The sequence below is a fragment of the Cynocephalus volans genome, chromosome 1, assembly GCF_027409185.1.
Source record: "Cynocephalus volans isolate mCynVol1 chromosome 1, mCynVol1.pri, whole genome shotgun sequence".
Lineage (NCBI taxonomy): Eukaryota > Metazoa > Chordata > Mammalia > Dermoptera > Cynocephalidae > Cynocephalus > Cynocephalus volans.
Genome location: NC_084460.1, coordinates 43907214 through 43925977, shown reverse-complemented (window position 1 = coordinate 43925977; position 18764 = coordinate 43907214). Strand labels below are relative to the sequence as shown.

At 36.0% G+C, this 18764-nt stretch overlaps 1 protein-coding gene across 1 annotated transcript in view; it reads right to left on the bottom strand.

The window, feature by feature from the left end:
- Window positions 1–906: 906 nt before the first annotated feature.
- CSE1L (chromosome segregation 1 like) overlaps window positions 907–18764 on the bottom strand; it is a 39818-nt gene continuing 21960 nt past the window's right edge. The window contains exons 14-25 of the mRNA XM_063105103.1: window positions 17704–17765; window positions 11431–11567; window positions 9849–9952; window positions 8057–8154; window positions 6688–6838; window positions 6335–6543; window positions 5835–5932; window positions 5649–5734; window positions 4999–5080; window positions 3460–3606; window positions 2513–2744; window positions 907–1581 (exon numbers count right to left, since the gene is read on the bottom strand). Coding sequence (XP_062961173.1) covers window positions 1492–1581; window positions 2513–2744; window positions 3460–3606; window positions 4999–5080; window positions 5649–5734; window positions 5835–5932; window positions 6335–6543; window positions 6688–6838; window positions 8057–8154; window positions 9849–9952; window positions 11431–11567; window positions 17704–17765 — 1496 coding nt within the window. The 3' untranslated portion in view covers window positions 907–1491. The remainder of the gene's footprint in view (window positions 1582–2512; window positions 2745–3459; window positions 3607–4998; window positions 5081–5648; window positions 5735–5834; window positions 5933–6334; window positions 6544–6687; window positions 6839–8056; window positions 8155–9848; window positions 9953–11430; window positions 11568–17703; window positions 17766–18764) is intronic.

The window sequence follows — 18764 nt, the reverse complement described above, 5'->3', positions numbered from 1 at the left end:
CTGTTTTCACCTATATCAAATTATGTTTATAGTTTAAACATGGACTCTAACAATTATCTTAATATCCTTCTGGCAATGACCACTTAAGCCAAAACAGTAATGTAAAATGTAATGCTTCCATTACTGTGTCAAAACTAACAAAAACACCCTAAAAAGATAAAACAATTAGATGATGCAAATACATTTGGGTTGCTTGAAATTTCTCAAGCAACAATACGAAAACAACACGTGTAAGGAAAAGCATTCAAGCCTGAGAATTAAAAAAAAAAAACCACTAACATCTGTGAGAAATCACTTAACCTGGTCAGAAAAAGGTTCTAATTTTTACACTGAACAATTAATTCCAGCATAAGTAAACTGTGCCTCACAAAATTTAGATATTCTTACTCTTCATTCCCTAAAAACAAATGCCACAGAACTCCATAGGCCAAGCCAAGGGAAGGAGCACATATAGCCTAGCTCCTCAGGCAGCCTTTGCTGGAACACATCATCCAGTCCTGTGGCTCCTACTAGACCTCAACATTCTAAGATACTATGATTTGAAAAGTTCCAAGTAACCTGATCTTCAAGATAGAAAGACATGAAAGAAATCAAACATCCACAATGTCTAAAGTACTCTCAACCACCCAGAGAGATCCACCTACCCAAAACTCATGCTTCCAACCTGGGAACTGCTATAGAAAGTTCTAGTAGATAAGCCCCAAATTTGTATTAATGTCCCCTTTCCCCTTAAAAAAAACATAAAATCAGATCATTTACTCCTTTTTTTTTGTTTTCTCGGTAGCTGACTGGTATGAGGATCTGATCCCTTGACCCTGGTGTTATCAACACTGCTCTAACCAACTGAGCTAACCAGCCAGCCCTAAATGATCTGATTTTAAATGGTTTATAAAATACCATTATGGATTTTATGTAGTCCAGGAGGGGAAAAAGGAGAAATTTAAAGAAATTCATTTTTATAAAGGTATCAGAGAGCACCAAAAATCTGTCCTGAAGATGTTCTTAGATATATATTTTATGGTTTTCTTTATTGCTGGTTACAGGTTATAAACTATGAAATGTGCATTGCTTGGCAAGTCACACAAGTAATTCGTTACTTATTCACATTTCCGATAAAAGCTTAAAGAAACAAAAAATACAAAAGACAAGAGAAATATGAATGGCAACAGCTTCAAAACAAAAGGATTTAGTAACAAAAAGAAGTCTCCACAGTGTCCATCAAAAATTAAAAATTATCCAAACCGTGCAAATGCTCAAATCGATGTTATAGACTGAACTATTAATACTTATCTCCTGAAGTAGCAAACTTGAAAAGTCACCCACTTATATTTATGATCACACAAACCACCTAATCTGCTCAAGATTCAGCTTAATGCAACATTTTCTGACATGTTCAAAAGGAAAACTTGCTTTGTTTTAACAGCTATACTTAGAAATCTGCATGATTTCCTAAGAAACGATCCTGTGCTCAGCCAGTTAGGAAAATGCAGTTCAAAGCAGTGTCACGCTGGCTGCCTGAAGGTATCCTTGGAGATACTGGAGTGCTTCTGCATTGAGGCTGGTGCTCACCATCGATGGAACCTACAAGAGATGAGAAACACACTGGCTATCGGAGATCCTGATGCCCCAATGTAAACCCCCTCTTCCTGGGAGGGCTGCCACAGCTCTGGGAAGAGCAACCAGTCATAATCACTGTCCAAGGGATTCCCAAGTAACTCAACCACTTTTGTGCCTTCAAAAATGTACAGGTCTAAAAAGTAGATCCATAAAGAATTATTATTGTTAGGTGTAATAGTGGCATTGTGGTCAGGTTTTTAAAAATGTCCTTATTGGTTAGCAATTCATAATGAAATGGGTGAAATGATACGATGTCTAAGGCTTGCTCTAAAATTCTCTAGAATAAGAATAAAAAGGGAAAACACATGACACGAGATTGGCAAAACATTGGTAATTATCGAAGCTGGGCACATGAGGGTTTGTTACGCTGCTTCTACATATGTTTGAAATTCTCCATAATAAAACAATGAAAAATATAATTTTGGCAGCTGGCTGGTACAGGAATTGAACCCTGGTTCTTGGTGTAATGAGCACCATGCTCTAACCAACCGAGCTATATGACCAGTCCTGAAAAATATAAATTTTATCAGATAAATATAAGACACTGTAAAAGTTCTGGCTAAAAGCCATTATTAAGTTTACACCATGATCCATTAATTTCTGAGTATGACGCAGTTTAAAATTAATATTAGAAGTATTATCTCAATCTATGAAATACATTTCTATTCAAAGGTTTTTTTGTCTTCTAAAACTACTCACTTATATTTGCAGCATGTAATGCAAGGAAAAAAAGGGCTCATCATTTTAATTAAAGAAAATAAGCTTTGCCTGTAACTCAATGGGATGTGGTTTGATTATGCTAATGAAAAATAGGCACCAGGACAACTTCTGTCCTCCTGCTTTCCCATTAATGTCTCCATTAACCACAGAGTTCTTCAACAACAAAAACACTTACCCTTCCTGGACAGGCAGTAGACAATTTGTGAAGTGACTGTGCCAGGTGAATTTTGGGGTTGTTCACCATTTGACCTACAGGATCATGTTCTTTTTTCCCAGCAAATGCCAACTGTGAGAAGGCAGTCTGGTATCCTGGTGTATCTTCTATATCAATAAAATGCTCTTCATCAGGAATGGTATCATCTTCAGGTAACTCAAAAAGGCCAATCAGAGACTGTAATAAAGGAGTCCTGGATTGGACAAAAGCAAGAAGACAAAAAGATGAAGAAAATACTTTGAAGATTTAAACAAAAGCAGCAATGCCTCAGAGAAACAAATTACAGACTCAGAGTCTCAAGAGTAGGAAGGAACCTTTGAAATTAACATGGACATCAGTGCTTATGCCTATAAAGAAACCCTTCCTCAGTTTTTTGGGCTACAGCACCCCGATTTGTCCTTCCAGGAACTACTCGATCTCAGCTGGCTGTGTGACCCAAGCAAAACCAAGGAGCTTCAGTGTTAGGAGTTTAGTTAGAAGAAATAAGCTTCTAGTTGCCAGATCACTTTATGGAAGAGGCTGCTTGAGTGGAACCATAATAAAGAGAAAAAGCAAGAGATTGTGAAAAGCAAGGCCCTCCAGACAAAGTATAGGCATGGAAGACCTTTTCCTGACCTATTCGGTTCCTCTTCTTAAAGACTTAAGCCAGTTTTGGTTGGGCTTCTGTCATAAACATTCTGAGATCATCTAGACCAGACTCTTAAAAGGGTACCCAAAAAGTTAAGAACCAAAACAAGATCTTTCTAGGCCCAGAAGGATCCACAAGTCATGTCTTGGATCTGATGGTTGCTAATGGAGAAGCCAAGATCAGAACCTAATTCTCTTGGCAAAAGAATAAGCTTGATTCATTTTGCAGTCATAAAGGAAGGAAGCTATAATTTCCAAAAACATCAGAATAAAGTACTTACCATAGCTTGGTATACTCAGTGTCCATCATTGGGGGACATTCTGTTAGTAATTTGGTTATGCCAACTGCACAGATCTTTTTCTCTACATTTCCAGATACTTTCTGAATTTCAGGAATAATGATTTTTTCCAAAACCATTCCAAACATTCTATTAACCAAAGAAAAGTAAATCCACTCAATATTAAATTAGACTACCACTATAATTAACAGTGAAATGCTTAGTTGCAACTTGTACTCAGTGACTCCTTATAACTATAATAAATTCCTAAATAAAAAGGCTGCCGTTTTTGATCAACTCAATGGAAGAGACCTAGAAATGACAAAACAAAAGCTTATTTCTATCCTGTGGCCAGGTGTCATCATCTTTTGTGAATAAAAAGCCCTCATATTATTGTAAGTCTATGTTTAAGTAGAATCTTTACAGCTTTTTTTTTATTTCTTGGGGGTAGAGGGGTGTTTTGAATGCTTCTTAAAAAATTAGTCAAGAAATCCTTAAAAAGTTAGAACTTAGAAAAGAGAGATAAGCAAGAGCAAGAAGAAAAACAATCACCCATCATCCCACCATCCAGCAATAACTAGTTGTAATATTTTTGGATTACAAACTTCCCAACTTTATTTGCTTACTTACGTTTATGTAAATGTTAATTGCTGTTTAAAAAAAAATGATTTGGCCAATCATCCTATGTTGTTGCAAACGTTCTAGAAGTAAAGTTTTTCACAATTCTAAATGATGCAAAATCCTCACAGTTCATACATTAATAAAAGTAATTCTCTGGAAGTGGAAACAGTGGGTCAAAGACTATGGCCATTTTAATGCTTTGGATAAATAGTACATCTGCTTTGCTCTCTAGAAAGATCGTGCCATGCACAGCAATGCATGAGACTACTGATTTCTTCACAATCCCTATTGTTAGTAACTATATTTTCAAGTACTACTTTTGAGATCAATTCATTTTTAGTCAATCTGGAATGTTTTGGATATAATTCAGGTACTCAAATCTAACCTTCCCCAAAGAGCTTTTCCCTTAAGAGTTGTTCTCTATCATTTCTTTATAATCCTTCCATTTCCCCACTAATGGGAAATGCCCCCTATATACCAGTGTACTTCAAAAAGATCATGGAAAAATGGAATTAAAACATGAATCCTTCCATGAACTTTTTGAAGATCCCCTCGTACATTCTTTGTATATACAATACACTAGATAAGTCAAAAGCAAAGTTTTACTGGCTCCAAACTTTTCTTATCTGAAAAATCATGCTGTTGGCCTTAACAAAGGCAGGTTCCTAGAGACAACAATGATCATCTAACATAACGCAACACACTAACTATGGAGGAGAATGCCAGGGGGTAGAGTGACTTTGGGAATTAGGAAAAGGACTATAGGATTTTTTTTTTTCATATCACCCAACACCTAAGAATATTTTGAAAATCACAAAGATACTACCTCTACCAAGAACCATGAAATCATCTGGTTTACACTAAAAGAGATGAACTAATTTTCTTCTTTTTAAAAATAAAATAATAATAAAACAAACTTACTTTGGTTGTATACCATCAAATATTTCCTGTAGTGCTAGAGCCCCATATTTTATGCAGTACAAATTAATAAAGACTAAGAAACCTGTTGAAAGAAGATGCAGAATGTCAACATGGAGGACCCACTGCACTAAAGAAGTGGTGGTTTAGTAGAAGTATGCCAAATGAAACTACACTTAATCATTAAAACCCAATATTAAGGGCCGACCCTGTGGCGCACTCGGGACAGTGCAGCGCTAGGAGCGCAGAGGCACTCCCACCGCGGGTTCGGATCCTATATAGGGATGGCTGGTGCGCTCACTGGCTGAGCGTGGTGCGGGCGACACCACACCAAGGGTCGCGATCCCCTTACACCCCCCCCCCACACCCCAATATTAACATACACGGTATCTGCCTTCGTATTATAGACATTTACACACTGTCTCTGATTTATATTTCTTTAATGTTTTGACATCAAAACTTACACAAACCAATCTTTGGAACACAATACATTTGATACTGATTTAGTGTTTGGAAACAAGAACATCTTAAAATATTTTATATATGAAGCTTATAAATGATAAAAGGTTTATCAGTACCCATGGAGCCTAAGGGTTTTAGCTAGCTACTTTCCTTCATCACTTCTGTAGGAACACCCAAATGATTTTACTTACTCTTGATAAACTTTGTTGTTTTGGAATTCTGAAGTCTTTGGAATAGCAGAATGAAGATTTGCTTCCTGTATTGGTCAACTGATTCACTAAAAAATTAAATAAAAGCAACAACATAAATTTAGCATTTTTCTGAGTACCCAACAAAATCCTTTATTAAAGGCACAACAAAGTTATAGTCATACTCACGGAGGCATGTGCTCTATTATACTGTTTAGAAGATAAAAACCTTGGTGGTCATTAGCTTTGGATGCAATCAGCTTCTGGAAGACACCTAGTAATCCAGGCTACAACAAATCAGATCAAATAATAAACAGTTAAACAGGCAAGGATTCTTCCAGAAGTGAAAAGGTGATACATATCTTGAAAAAGGGTTCATTTCACCATAATCTAATTAGCCTTTTCTCCTTAATATTTACTTCTGAAATGTTGGGGGAAAAAATCCCACTGCAGTAAGCCCTTAAAGTTTAAGTTCTTGAAATGAACCTATTTGGCTTTTAAAAAAAATTTTCCACCATGTATATAAATAACTAATAACTTAAGGGTACTTAATTATAATAAAACATTTTCTAGTAATTACTTCCCTTTTTATTAAATTTAATTATTCAAAGTAATTTTTTTAAATGTGCCATCCCTAGATTCTCCAAGCTACCTTTTAGAAAATTAGATACAAAGTAAATCTGACTCACAATTTTGTCAGCTGCAGCACTTGCTATTGTATTTGAACCACGTTCTAAGAATGCTTGGAGAAGCCTCACTAGAGCAGGAATATTTCCTGTTCTTTCCCAAAGCACTGGCTGAAGTAGATGAGGAAATAAGGCCATGTAGGAAGATGGGATGTCATTTTTGTGTGTTTCCAGAAGCAAAGACATCACTTGAAAGACATATGGAATAAATTCTGTTGATAAAAGTTAAACAGAACTGTCAGCTTCAAAATGAATGGCTCTGACACAAAAGGCACATATTTGTTAGGAAGGGTGCACTTTTTAACTACCTTAATATTTTATTCCCATTACAAAGAAAGTAACTTCCTTTAACTTACCTTGTACATCATTTTGCAAAATTTCAGTAAACACCAGAAACAAAGCCTCCTCAAAATTTACAACAGCAGCAGGGTTAGCTTTGCAAGTTATTCTTATGGATAAACAGATAGCTTCAAACATGTAGTGATTAAAGTGAGGTTTGCTTGGGTTCTGAAATTTTTAAAAAAGGTAATTAATAATCCAAATGACCATATTAAATATCTAAAATAAAACACACCTAACCTTTCTAAAACTCATTTAAAGTACATGCCATCTATTTTATTTAAATCAGCATTAAGAAAAAAAACCACCAATTACATTAAACTAGTGCTTTTTTGTTTGGATTTTTTCCTTAATGGCCAATAGTCCATTAGGAAAAAAATACTCCAGAGTTACAAGGAGGTGATTACACAAGCCTCAGCTCCCAGAGCTGTTAACAAACTTGTCTTAAACCCGTGTGCTTTCGTAGAGCTGTCACTGTAAACACTGGTGGAAGAAACAGGCAGGAGCAGGGACACACAAATCCTTGCTCTACCACAAGCCCTGTATGGGATGTTAGGCAAACCTTAACTTCCGTGGGCCTCAATGTCTGCATCTACAAAGTGATGATCCTCTATTATCAGCAGTTCTTAATTTTCTTTTTAAGCAATGAAACCCTATTTTCCTTCGAACAAAATCTTTCTTGGAAGGCTAGCACATAAAGCTGACTAAATCAGAAGATGAGTGTATACATATATATCTTGGAAGCAAGGGGGACAGGCAGAGAACTCGGCTTCCCTTCTCCCTCCTTCGCCCAAAGCTCAAAGTAGTCCAAGACCCTTACCCAGAACTCAAATGGAAAATAATCACTGTTTTCCAAAGTCCCTCCAATACTTCCTACAAATTTATCTCATTTTCATAAAATAATTAGGAATAAGCATCTAGAGAGGAATTTTGTCAGCCTTAAACTGATTTTTTTATCTCCTAAAACTTAAGAGTAAACTTTATTTTCAGGAAATAAGAATAAGGAAGAAGAGACACAGGACTTTAATCATCATATTACAGAAGTCCAAACAGTATTTTATGTCCATTTAGTTAGTGCAAAGCCTACTTCCCTTCACCTAAGATCATCCACACTTTCTTAATTTTCTACAATGAACATATTACTTTTGTAATGAGAATAGAAACGTACTAAAGTTTCTGAGCCTACGCTTGGCTCTAAAGGTGGCTGCTGTTATGTCTCCAATCTGACTAATGTTATCCCCACACTTTCAGGAAAGTAATTAACTGCTGCTCAGGAAGAATTCACAAACCTTTCTCCAAAGCCTCACTTACTGCCAAAATGTTCTGGGCCCAAACAGTTTGAAGCAAATTAAAAAACAACCACACTTTCAAAAGTGGCTTTGTTACCTTACTAACAGCTAATAGCTTCTGTGTAAGCTGAGTGATGAGAGTAGGGATGTAGGGGATTATGGCTTCTTGTAGGAGGGAAAAACTTCTCATGATAGCTGTAAAATATAAAAACAGCAAAAACAAAAAGAGTTCAGTTAAATTTTAAAATAAAAGTGACTGGGGGGGAAAACCCCATTAATTCATCAACTAAAATCTTAAAGAGGCGTGAACAACCCCCAGATAGCTTTTCAGATTTAAAAAAAATCTAAATTTCCCTTCCTTTTAAAATGGGCATGGGGGTCAGCAACAAAATTTAGCTAAGAAATATTGAGTATTTATTTCCAGAAGGCCAAAGAGTTAAAGAATTTAAAAAGGGACAATAAAAAATAATTAAGTGACTAAAGAGGCAGATGAAGAAAAGACAAAATGGATTGACATGGTCAGAGCAGTAGAGTAAGAGAATTGTTTCCAGTCTCTTTCACTTACTAATCAGTGACAGGAAATGCTTACCCCTAAAAGGAAACATGATCTCAGCCTATAGGAACCTGAAAGAGAAGGCCATCTACCCATCTGTCTCAAAAAGAGGGGGAGATTTTTATTAGGCTCTCCTAAGAAAAAGTAAATATAAGGCCACAGCAAGTCCATTTTGCAAAAATATTGCTCAGTAACAAGATGCCTAAAAACATTTGGCATGAGAGAGAAATACGCTTGTAAGCTAAAAATGTATGATAGTTCTCTTTCCACAAACAATATTTCCAGAATTAATGCTTATTTTATTTTTTTAAAAAGCCAGTCAAATTTAGCAGTAGAGCATTGTAGACAAGAATGTCTATTAAGCAGACCATTTACTATATGCCAGGTATGAAAGAGAAAGTTAGCTTCTCTTGCCTCCTAAACTTTGCACATGATGTTTCCACAACCTGAGCCAAAGACTCACTCACCCTTGAACAAACTACTACCTATCTCTCACATTGCAGCTTAGCCTTCTCTTCCTAGAAAAAGTCTTTTCCCTGACCTGGGTTAAGAGGGTTAGAGGATGGATAAATGCCCCTACTCTGGGCTGCCACAGAATCCTTTCATTCACTCACACAACAGTATTTATTGAAAAGGTATTATATACTGTACGCTCTTGCATACCCTACGAACACAGTAATAAAGACCACAGACCAATTAGCCGCTCTGGCAGAAATGGACATTAAACAACAGTAATTATACATCACTATTTAAAAAACACACAAATACACACCTAGACACACATGTACACACATGTGTACACACCAGGAGTCCTGACCCAGGCTGGAAGGATCAGGGACAGGTTCTTTGAAAAGTGTTTCCTATGACCTAGACACCGTGCTAGGCTCTTGAGATGCAACAGTGAAAAAGACTTAGATTGTCCCTGAAGTCAGAGCTGGCACCAGGACACCCTCCTAATGTAGCACCTGGCAGACGGTTACAGCTGCCTGTGTCCTTGGCAATATGTATGAAGGAAAAATCTGTGTGGAGTCTACCATGTGCACTCATGTTTCACCAAGACCTAGCAGAGCACAGTCAATAAATGTTGCTGCATAATCTGATCTTTGCCCTCAAGAAATTCAATCTAGGAAAGGAAAAAAAAGGAGTTTGCTACGTTTTCTATAACAAGCGGTTCTATATCAAGTTCTATATTTTTCTGAAAACACTACTACTAGTCAAAAAAACATTTTTCATTTAAAAATATCTAAACCTACCTCTTTCTTGGCAAACAGTATGTGTTTACCCTTGTAATGTGAGATTAGATAGTTACAGTACGTACACCAGGGAAACAGCCTACCTTTCATAATATATTCATTTTCTGAAGAGCCAGGAAGTGTGAGAGCTTTGAAAAGGTTTGTTAGCAGAATCTCGACAAACGGTGCGATTTCTGCAGCTGTAAAGCTATAGATGAAAAAACAGCTTTCAGTCACTGCCAACTCTTGAGCTTATCACTGTGGAATAACCTTGGCAACTACTAAATCACACTTCTCGGCATAAAACTGAGCCATCTCCCACCACTGACAACTGGCAGACAGCTTAAAAAAATAATTTTTTACATGCGCTCATGTTATGCTCCTAAGAAGGCACATCTGGGACCAAACACAATTGAACAAACAAAAAAACCAGGTAAACCCAACATCACTTTAAAGCTGTAAAGGTCGTCCCTATCTATCACCATCAAAAACATAATTGGGAACCACAGGGGTCTTGGTGGTTGTCTATTTCCCCTAGAGGTGGACTGGATTCAGAACTGGTTTCTGCATCAATTTTGGGCCTAAAAATGGTACTGGCTTAACTCATCTCAAAAAGATGCCCTTTCAACCCTTAATTGGCCACTCAGAGTATCTGTACTTCAAGTTCGTGGTGAAGAAAAGAACCTAGAACTGTTTTCCATCTCTTACCCAAAACTCAGATTCAAGAAATAATGCTGTTGAAGGATGGCCTGAAAGACATGCAGACCACCCATTCCCCTACATTTTATCCTTGGATAAGGCCAGAAGAGCTACTTTCTTGGCCCCTAGAGAATTACTTTACTCAGCGGTGTCCTACCTCAGAACTAAGCGAGATTACAAAAACAGACACATGAAAATAATTTATATGATGTCATGGAGAACACTGCTATTACACAGTATTCCCATAATGAAGACCCACTTCTGAGATGCCTTCAGAGTAGTCATCCCTCAGTATCGGGGAATTTGTTCCAGGACCACTCCTGGATACCAAAATCTAGGGATGCTCAAGACCCTGATATGAAATGGTATTGGCATATAACCTATGTACATCCTCCCATATACTTAAAATCATTTCTAGGTTATTTATAAAACCTAATACAATGTAAATGCTGTTATATTGTATTGTTTAGGGAATGATGGAAAGGAAAAAAGTCTGTACATCTTCAGTACAGATGCAATTTTTTCCCCTTGAATATTTTAGACTTGCAGTTGGGTTGAACCTGGGGATATAAAACCCACAGATATAAAGGACTGACTGTAACTGTTTTAATCTCATGAACATTGTGAATACTTTAATTCCCTAAGTTTCCTTCTTTGTCTCGGGTGCTAGGAGACTCAAAGTAAAATCTGGAGTTTCTTTAACTATTAATAGGATCCTTTGGCACACATTTGTGTTTATTAACCTTATCCCAGTTATTTTCATTTGCTCCAATTTACTCTATTTAATTTTATTGTCATAACATATCTATTTTGGTAAGCTGCCTCAAATCCTTTTGGAATGAGTCAGAATATAAAATGAATAAAAAGTACGCTTTATTTGTCTGACTACTAATGAAACTATGAAAACATTCAGAGATATCTCTGACCAATACAGTCCAGCCCCCCACCCCAAGCTAAAAAAATATAAATTGCTTATCAAATACTTACAGAATGGCGTTGTTAGGCCCTCTCATAGTAAACAGTCTTTCAAGAGCATGTGCTGCATAAGTATGTACAACAATACTTTCAGCTTGAAGATGATTAATCAAGAGAGGGATAGAGACTAAGAGATGTTCTTTTGGTACCTGAAAAATACAACATACATGTTCTAAATCTAATGATGCTACCACCTTTGAGTAAGACAATTGAAAGAACAGATTGCTGATTTTAAAAAGTTTTTCCTCCTAGCTCTGTTATAATGGGAGATAATACAGTTGAGAAATTGAAACTTCTATCTTACATGGTACAATTTCCATTCGCTTTTCCCATTCTTTTTCTGAGCACACAACTACGATGAAGGTAAAATCTTGCAGATAAATGAACACCATAGAATAATATCAGACTAAGATATTACCAAGGAGAAACAGACTAAAATTTCACCAATTCTTAAGATCTGTACTTTTACACTGGCAGATATTTCTTGGAAAAGACATTTAACCTCTTTGTGCCTCATTTTCTCTCCCCCACCCCACCAAAATGGACAAAAATAAGAATACCAATCTTCATCGGAAACCTCTAAAACTTAGTCTTTAAAGTAGAACAGCCTGGCAAGGTTGCACAGAACCTTGGTAAAACCTGCCAAAGACACATTAAAATTAAAAATCAAGAAATAAAGAATCATCCAAAGGAAATAAACTGTGGCATATTCTTAGGGTGGGAAACTACACAGCTATAAAAAAATGAAGTATAACTACATCTACTAAAATGAATAACTCAAAAATGATGTCAAACACACAAAAAATGTATAAACCATTATACAGTATATCTACAGTATACAAATAAAAATTTTAAACCTATAGGGTACAACTTAATCTTTGTAGAAACATAAATATGTAGTAAAAGCATAAAAAAAGCACTTACATTGGTATAAAATATGCTAAATTCATTACAGTGGGAGAAAGGAACAGGGCAGAGAGTGCCTGGGGATGTCTCCATTGCATATCTATGTTTAAGTAATTATGACCTAGAGTTAAGACTTGTGGGGGTTATTTGGTAAGTCATTTTCATTGGTTATTTGGGAAGTCACTCTCTATTCCTGTTCATGTGTTTAAAATATTTTGCAAGATGGCAGTATTGTTATTGGGCAAAGTGTCAGATGAATAAGATGATTAGACATTTTGGTTTTTGCCTAAAATTAAAGTGACTTAATGTGTTAAGAATCAGAAGGAAAACTACACATTTTTAAAAATTAAGACCAATAGTCAGACAGAAAAATGGGCAAAAGAATATGAATTGATAATTCATAGGAAAAAAAAGAAAATGGCTCTTCAAATGGAAAGACACTCACCAGAACATAAAATAAGAGAAATGTAAATTAAAACTGCAATAAGCTACCATCTAAGATTGGCAAAATTCCAAAAAACTCTACTTGAGGAAACAGGAATTCTCAATTCATTTCCCCCCATCGATTCATTTTTATTTTTATTTATTTATCTTTTAAAAGATGACCAGTAAGGGGACCTTAACCCTTGACTTGGTGTTGTCAGCACCACGCTCTCCCAAGTGAGTGAACTGGCCATCCCTATAAAGGGTTCCAAACCCATGGCCTTGGTGTTGTTATCAGCACCACACTCTCCTGAGTGAGCCACGGGCCGGCACTTAATTTTTTAAATAAATACAACATGAGGCTGGCTGGTTAGCTCAGTTGGTTAGAGTGTAGCCTTATAACACCAAGGTCACCGGTTCAGATCCCCCAACCAGCGAGACACAAAAAAACAAACAAAAACAAACAAACAAAATTACATAACACCTATGGACATCAATTTGGCAACATCTAGCAAAATTACATATGTATGTACCCCTCTAATCTAGCAATCCTACTTCTAGGAATACATCCCAAAGATACAATGGCAAAAACCCAAAGTGACAAGATACACAAGGTTATTAAAGAGAATATTATTTAAAATAGGGAAAGACAGAAAACACCCAAAATATCTATTTATGGAGGACTGGTTGCCAAATCATGGACGAGCCACCAAATTGGAATACTATGCCCCTATTAGAAAAATGAGGACAACCTGTACGTACTACTATAGAATGATACCAGAATTTAAGTAAAAAAAACCAAGGTACAGTAAAGACAGATAGACCAATAAAACAGAACAGAGCCAAGAAATAAACCTCCCCATATACAGTCAAATGATTTTTCACAAGGGTGCCAAAACGATTCAATGGGGAAAGGACAGGTTTTTCAACAAATGGTGCCGGGAAAACAGGATATCCACATGAAAAATAATAGAGTTCGACCCTTTACCTAACACCATATATGAGGGTACTTCAAAAAGTGCATGGAAAAATAGAAGATATCTTTCCATGAACTTTCTAAAAAAAATAAATAAAATAAAAGATGACCGGTAAGGGGATCTTAACCCTCGGCTTGGTGTTGTCAGCACCACGCTCAGCCAGTGAGCTAACCGGCCATCCCTATATAGGATCCGAACCCATGGCCTTGGTGTTCTCAGCACCACATTCTCCCAAGTGAGCCACGGGCCGGCCCTTTTCCATGCACTCTTTGAAGTACTCCTGTACAAAAATTAACTCAACGTGGATCAAAGACATAAATTTAAGACCCAAAACTATAATACCCTTAGAAGAAAACTCGGGGCAAAAGCTTGGTAATGATTTCTTGGACAGGACATCAGGGGCACAGGCAACAAAAGAAAAAAACAGACAAAATGGACTTCATAAAAATTTTAACTTTATGCATCCAAAGACAATAAAAAAGAGTAAATAAAAGGCAACTCACAGAATGGAAGGAAATATTTACAAATCATATATCTGGTAAGGGAAAAACACCCAGAATACAGACAACTTCTTGAACTCAAAAACAAAAAAACAAGTAACTCAGTTCAAAAATGGGCAAAAGACTTGAATACAGTTCTCTAAAGAAGATATACAAATGGCCAATAAGCACATAAAAAGATGCTCAACACCACTAATCGTTAGGGATATATAAACCAAAACTATAATGAGATACCACCTCACACCGATTAGGATGACTACTATGGAAACAAACAAACACAAACAAAAAACCCAGAAAATAATAAGTTTTGGTAAGGAGGTGAAGAAATTGGAAAACTTGTGCACTGCTGGTGGGAATGTAAAATGGTACAGTCACTGTAGAAAACTTAAAACAACTAAAAATAGAATTACTATATGATGTAGCAATTCCACTTCTGGGTATAAACCCAGAACTGAAAGCAGAGTTTGGAAGAGATTTTACACTCCCGTGTTCACAGAAGCATTATTCACAATAGCTAAAACATGCATGCACCCCAAGTGTCCAATAATGGAAGAATAGATAAGCAAAATGTGGTATATACATATAATGAAATATTATTCAGCCTTAAAAAGGAATGAAATTCTGACACATGCTACAATATGGATGACACATGCTACAATATGGATGAACCTGGAGGACATTATCCTAACTCAAACAAACCAGTCACAAAAAGACAAAAGGGTATTGTATGATTCCACTTTTATGAGGTAGATAGAGTAGTCAAAATAAAATCATAGAGACAGAAAGTAGAATGGTGGGTGCCATGGGCTGGGTGGAGGGGGAATGTAGAGTTACTTTCAGAATTTCAGTTTTAGGGCCGAGCCCGTGGCGCACTCGGTAGAGTGCAGCGTTTGGGAGCGCAGCGACGCTCCCGCCCCGGGTTCGGATCCTATATAGGAATGACCGGTGCACTCACTGGCTGAGTGCCGGTCACGAAAACGACAAAAAAAATAATAATAATAAAGTGTCTTACTGACTACTTCTTAAAAAAAAAAAAAAAAAAAAAGAATTTCAGTTTTACAAGATGAAAAGTATTCTGGAGACGGATGGTGGTGAAGGTTACACAACATTATGAATGTATTTTATGCCACTGTAGTGGATTGAATTATGTCCCCCAAATTTTATGTATTAGAAACAGCCCACTGTGACTGTAAGGAGGGTGTAATCGTAAGGTGGGGCCTTGAAGAGGTGATTAGATTATAGGGCCATGCACTGGTGAATGCATTAAAAATGGTGGTTCAGGGGCATGGTTCTGAGGACTTTAAAAGAAGAGGGAGGTCTGTCTCTCTGCATCCACCATTTTGCAATGTGAGACCCCTGGGTCACTGTTGCCACCACCAGATAGACTTTGGACTTCCTGGCCTCAGAAACTATAAGCAATAAATGTCGTTTTTCTTTATAAATAACCCAGTCTCAGGCATTCTGTTATAGCAACACGAAAAAGACTAATACAGCCACTGAACTATAAACAAAAATGATAAAGATGGTAAACTTTATGTGTATTTTACTGTAATTTTTAAAAATTGGGGAAGAAAAAAGCAAGGTACAAAACCGTATAGCATGCTCTCTTCTGTGCAGAAGGAGGGGAAAATATAAATACATGTAGAATAGGTATTAGGTTATGTTTGCACAAGTAAGTAATAAAGAATAAACCAAAACTCAAAAATTTGTTATCTTTAGGGAGAGGGAGGGAATAGGGTATAAGGAGCAAGGATGAAAGCTAGACCTTTCTGAACATACTTTGCTTTTTTATTGTTTGACTTTAGCGGCATGAAAAGCAACCCCCTCATGCTCCCCAAAACAAAAACAAAACAAAACCTATAAACAAATGAACCTAGTAACTGTTCATCAAGGTGATGTAAAAAACGTACAGAGAATTATTTCAAGTTACTTTAAGCATGGTATTTTTTGACTATAGGTACTTAATTAGATAATATTCAAAGGATATAAAGACCACAAAGAAATCAAACTGCAGTCAATAGTTACTTTAGTAAGACTACAGGCATTGTTATTTTGAAACTTTATATACATCTTAGGGCAAAATAAACAAGTGATTATAGATACAAATATAACATCAAAAAGGTTAAATAAAATCTTGAGTTTTATTTATAATCTTAAATTTGAATTGGGAACTATTTTTATTTCCTTCTCAATCTATTTCCTGGCTCTCCCCTGTGAAAAAGCCTAGAACCAATGACAACTTATTAGCAATATCCCTAGTACCCAGATGATGGTCTTTAAACAACCTTTCCCAACCTTTGGGAGGTGGCTAATTCTAAGGTTTGTGGCAGGAAATGAACCTAGAACATCTTATCAGGAATGAAAGGAGAGAAGCTATCAAGGCTAAGTTTATATCAAGAGGACACAGGAATCTGCATAAAGGGGCCCTTAGTGGAGAAAGATGAACAACTCCAGCATCAAAAAAACTCATTTGTCATCTTTGGAGGTTGCTAAGGCACTAATTCATTACTCTGAAAATTGAAAAAAGGAGAAAAACCCACAAACGTTTATCCTGATTTTCCTGTTCAAACTAGTAATTATCTATGAGACAGTGGTAGTGGTTGTACAACATAATGAATACACTAAAAAGCGCTGAAGTATACACTTTAAAATGGTAAATCATTTTTTGGCAGTAGGCTGGTACTGGGATCCAAACCCTTAACCTTGGTGTTATAAACCACACTTTAACCAACTGAGCTAACCAGCCAGCCCGTAAAATAGTGAATTTTATATTAGGTGAAGTATATCTCAATTAAAAAACACTATTAAAAAGTTATCAGTGATAGAAAGTTCTTCACCTGAATCCACTGATTACTCTTAGTATCACTAAAAGTGGACAACCAGACACTGTGCATGCCCTGACAAAATGAAACAGAATACTCACGATGCATTCTTGCCCCCCAATAAAGGAATCTAAATCTAATTAAACTTCCAGATCTACCAATATAGAAATAGCGGAACTAAAAGAACAAGATAAACTATACCATGAAGATGCAATCAGCCAAAAGTAGAATGTGAGAAACTCTTTGAGATAAATGACTGGTTTCTTCAACAAATAACAGGCATAAGAAAGGGTGGGGTACAGTGTCCAAGGCCAAGGGTTTGGATCTTCGAACTGGCCAGCCACCAACAAAAAAAAAAGAGTGTGGAGGGGAGGAGACCTCTCTAGTGTAAATTAAGACACTCAAGACATAATTAGCCATAAGCAATGTGTGAACATTGTTTGGATCCCAATTTCTAATAAAACTTTTGTAAAAAGACATTTTTAAGACACCTGATGAAAATTAAGCATGGTCTGAAATCATAAGTTATTAAGGAGTCATTGTTAATTTTGTTAGATAGGGATATCAAATATGATTGCATGGTAGAAGGAAAGAGAAGCTGGTATATAATAAAACTCAAGAGATTAAGTGGCATATAACAAATAAATAGCTACTTACTTGATTCCTAAAAATCATAATATATTTGATACCATCAGCTTTAAGGACAGGAAATTCATTCACTATTAAAAAAGTAAAAAGTCATAGTTACTTAAGTGGAAATGACTGTTATTCAAAAATTAGTGACAACATTATCAGAGTTTAAAAATAAAAAGGTTAAAAAAAAAAGTAACCAAAATGTCAAGTAATTGAAGCATAGTTGATTATATGACCTACTATGTAGCCATTAATTTTGGTAGGATTATAAATAATTTTATTTTTCTCTTTGTCTTTTAAGTTTCATTACAAATAAACATGTATTACTTATATAATTGAATAAAAACGAATTGGACCATGCACCAATGATATTACCTACATCCCTAGAATTGGAGCTATTCTGAATTAACATGTCTCTCTAGCCAGGATTTGCTTTACTCTAGTGGTGGTAGAAAAATAAATTAGTAAAAGGGACAGAACACTGGCTGATTGTTCATAATTCTTGAAGCTGGATGACAGTTCCCATGGAAGCTCATTACAATATTCACTCTACCTTTAAATGTATATAAATTTTCCATACAAAAAGTTAAAAAAAAAAAAAAGAAGAATATACCTGAACCTAGATCAACACACTCTCGTAAACATAGGAAACTACCATTAATATTTATCATTTTCAAGTACTTTGAAATGTACTTCAAGAGCCCATTTTTCAAATGGGAAAGAAAAGGAAACCAAAGTATAACTCCTATTCATACACCAGGATAACAAAGCTGAGTTACAGTTCAGTCTTTTCCTACTAAATAAGCAAAATTTTCTTTATCAAAATTTAATTTTACAAAGGCATGATCTGTGGAAACCATTTGAAATCTTATTCAATAAAGAAATAACTGACAGTGTTACAACACCAAGGTAAAGGATTTGCATTCCCATACTGACCAGCCACCAAAAAAAAAAGAAAAGAAATAACTGCAAAAAGGATAGGAACCAGCTTTTTGAGTATCATGGTGATGTAGGTAGAGCCCTTATTATGTCTTTTGCCATATTACTTATCTCACAGTATAATGATGCAAATAAAAATTGCACGT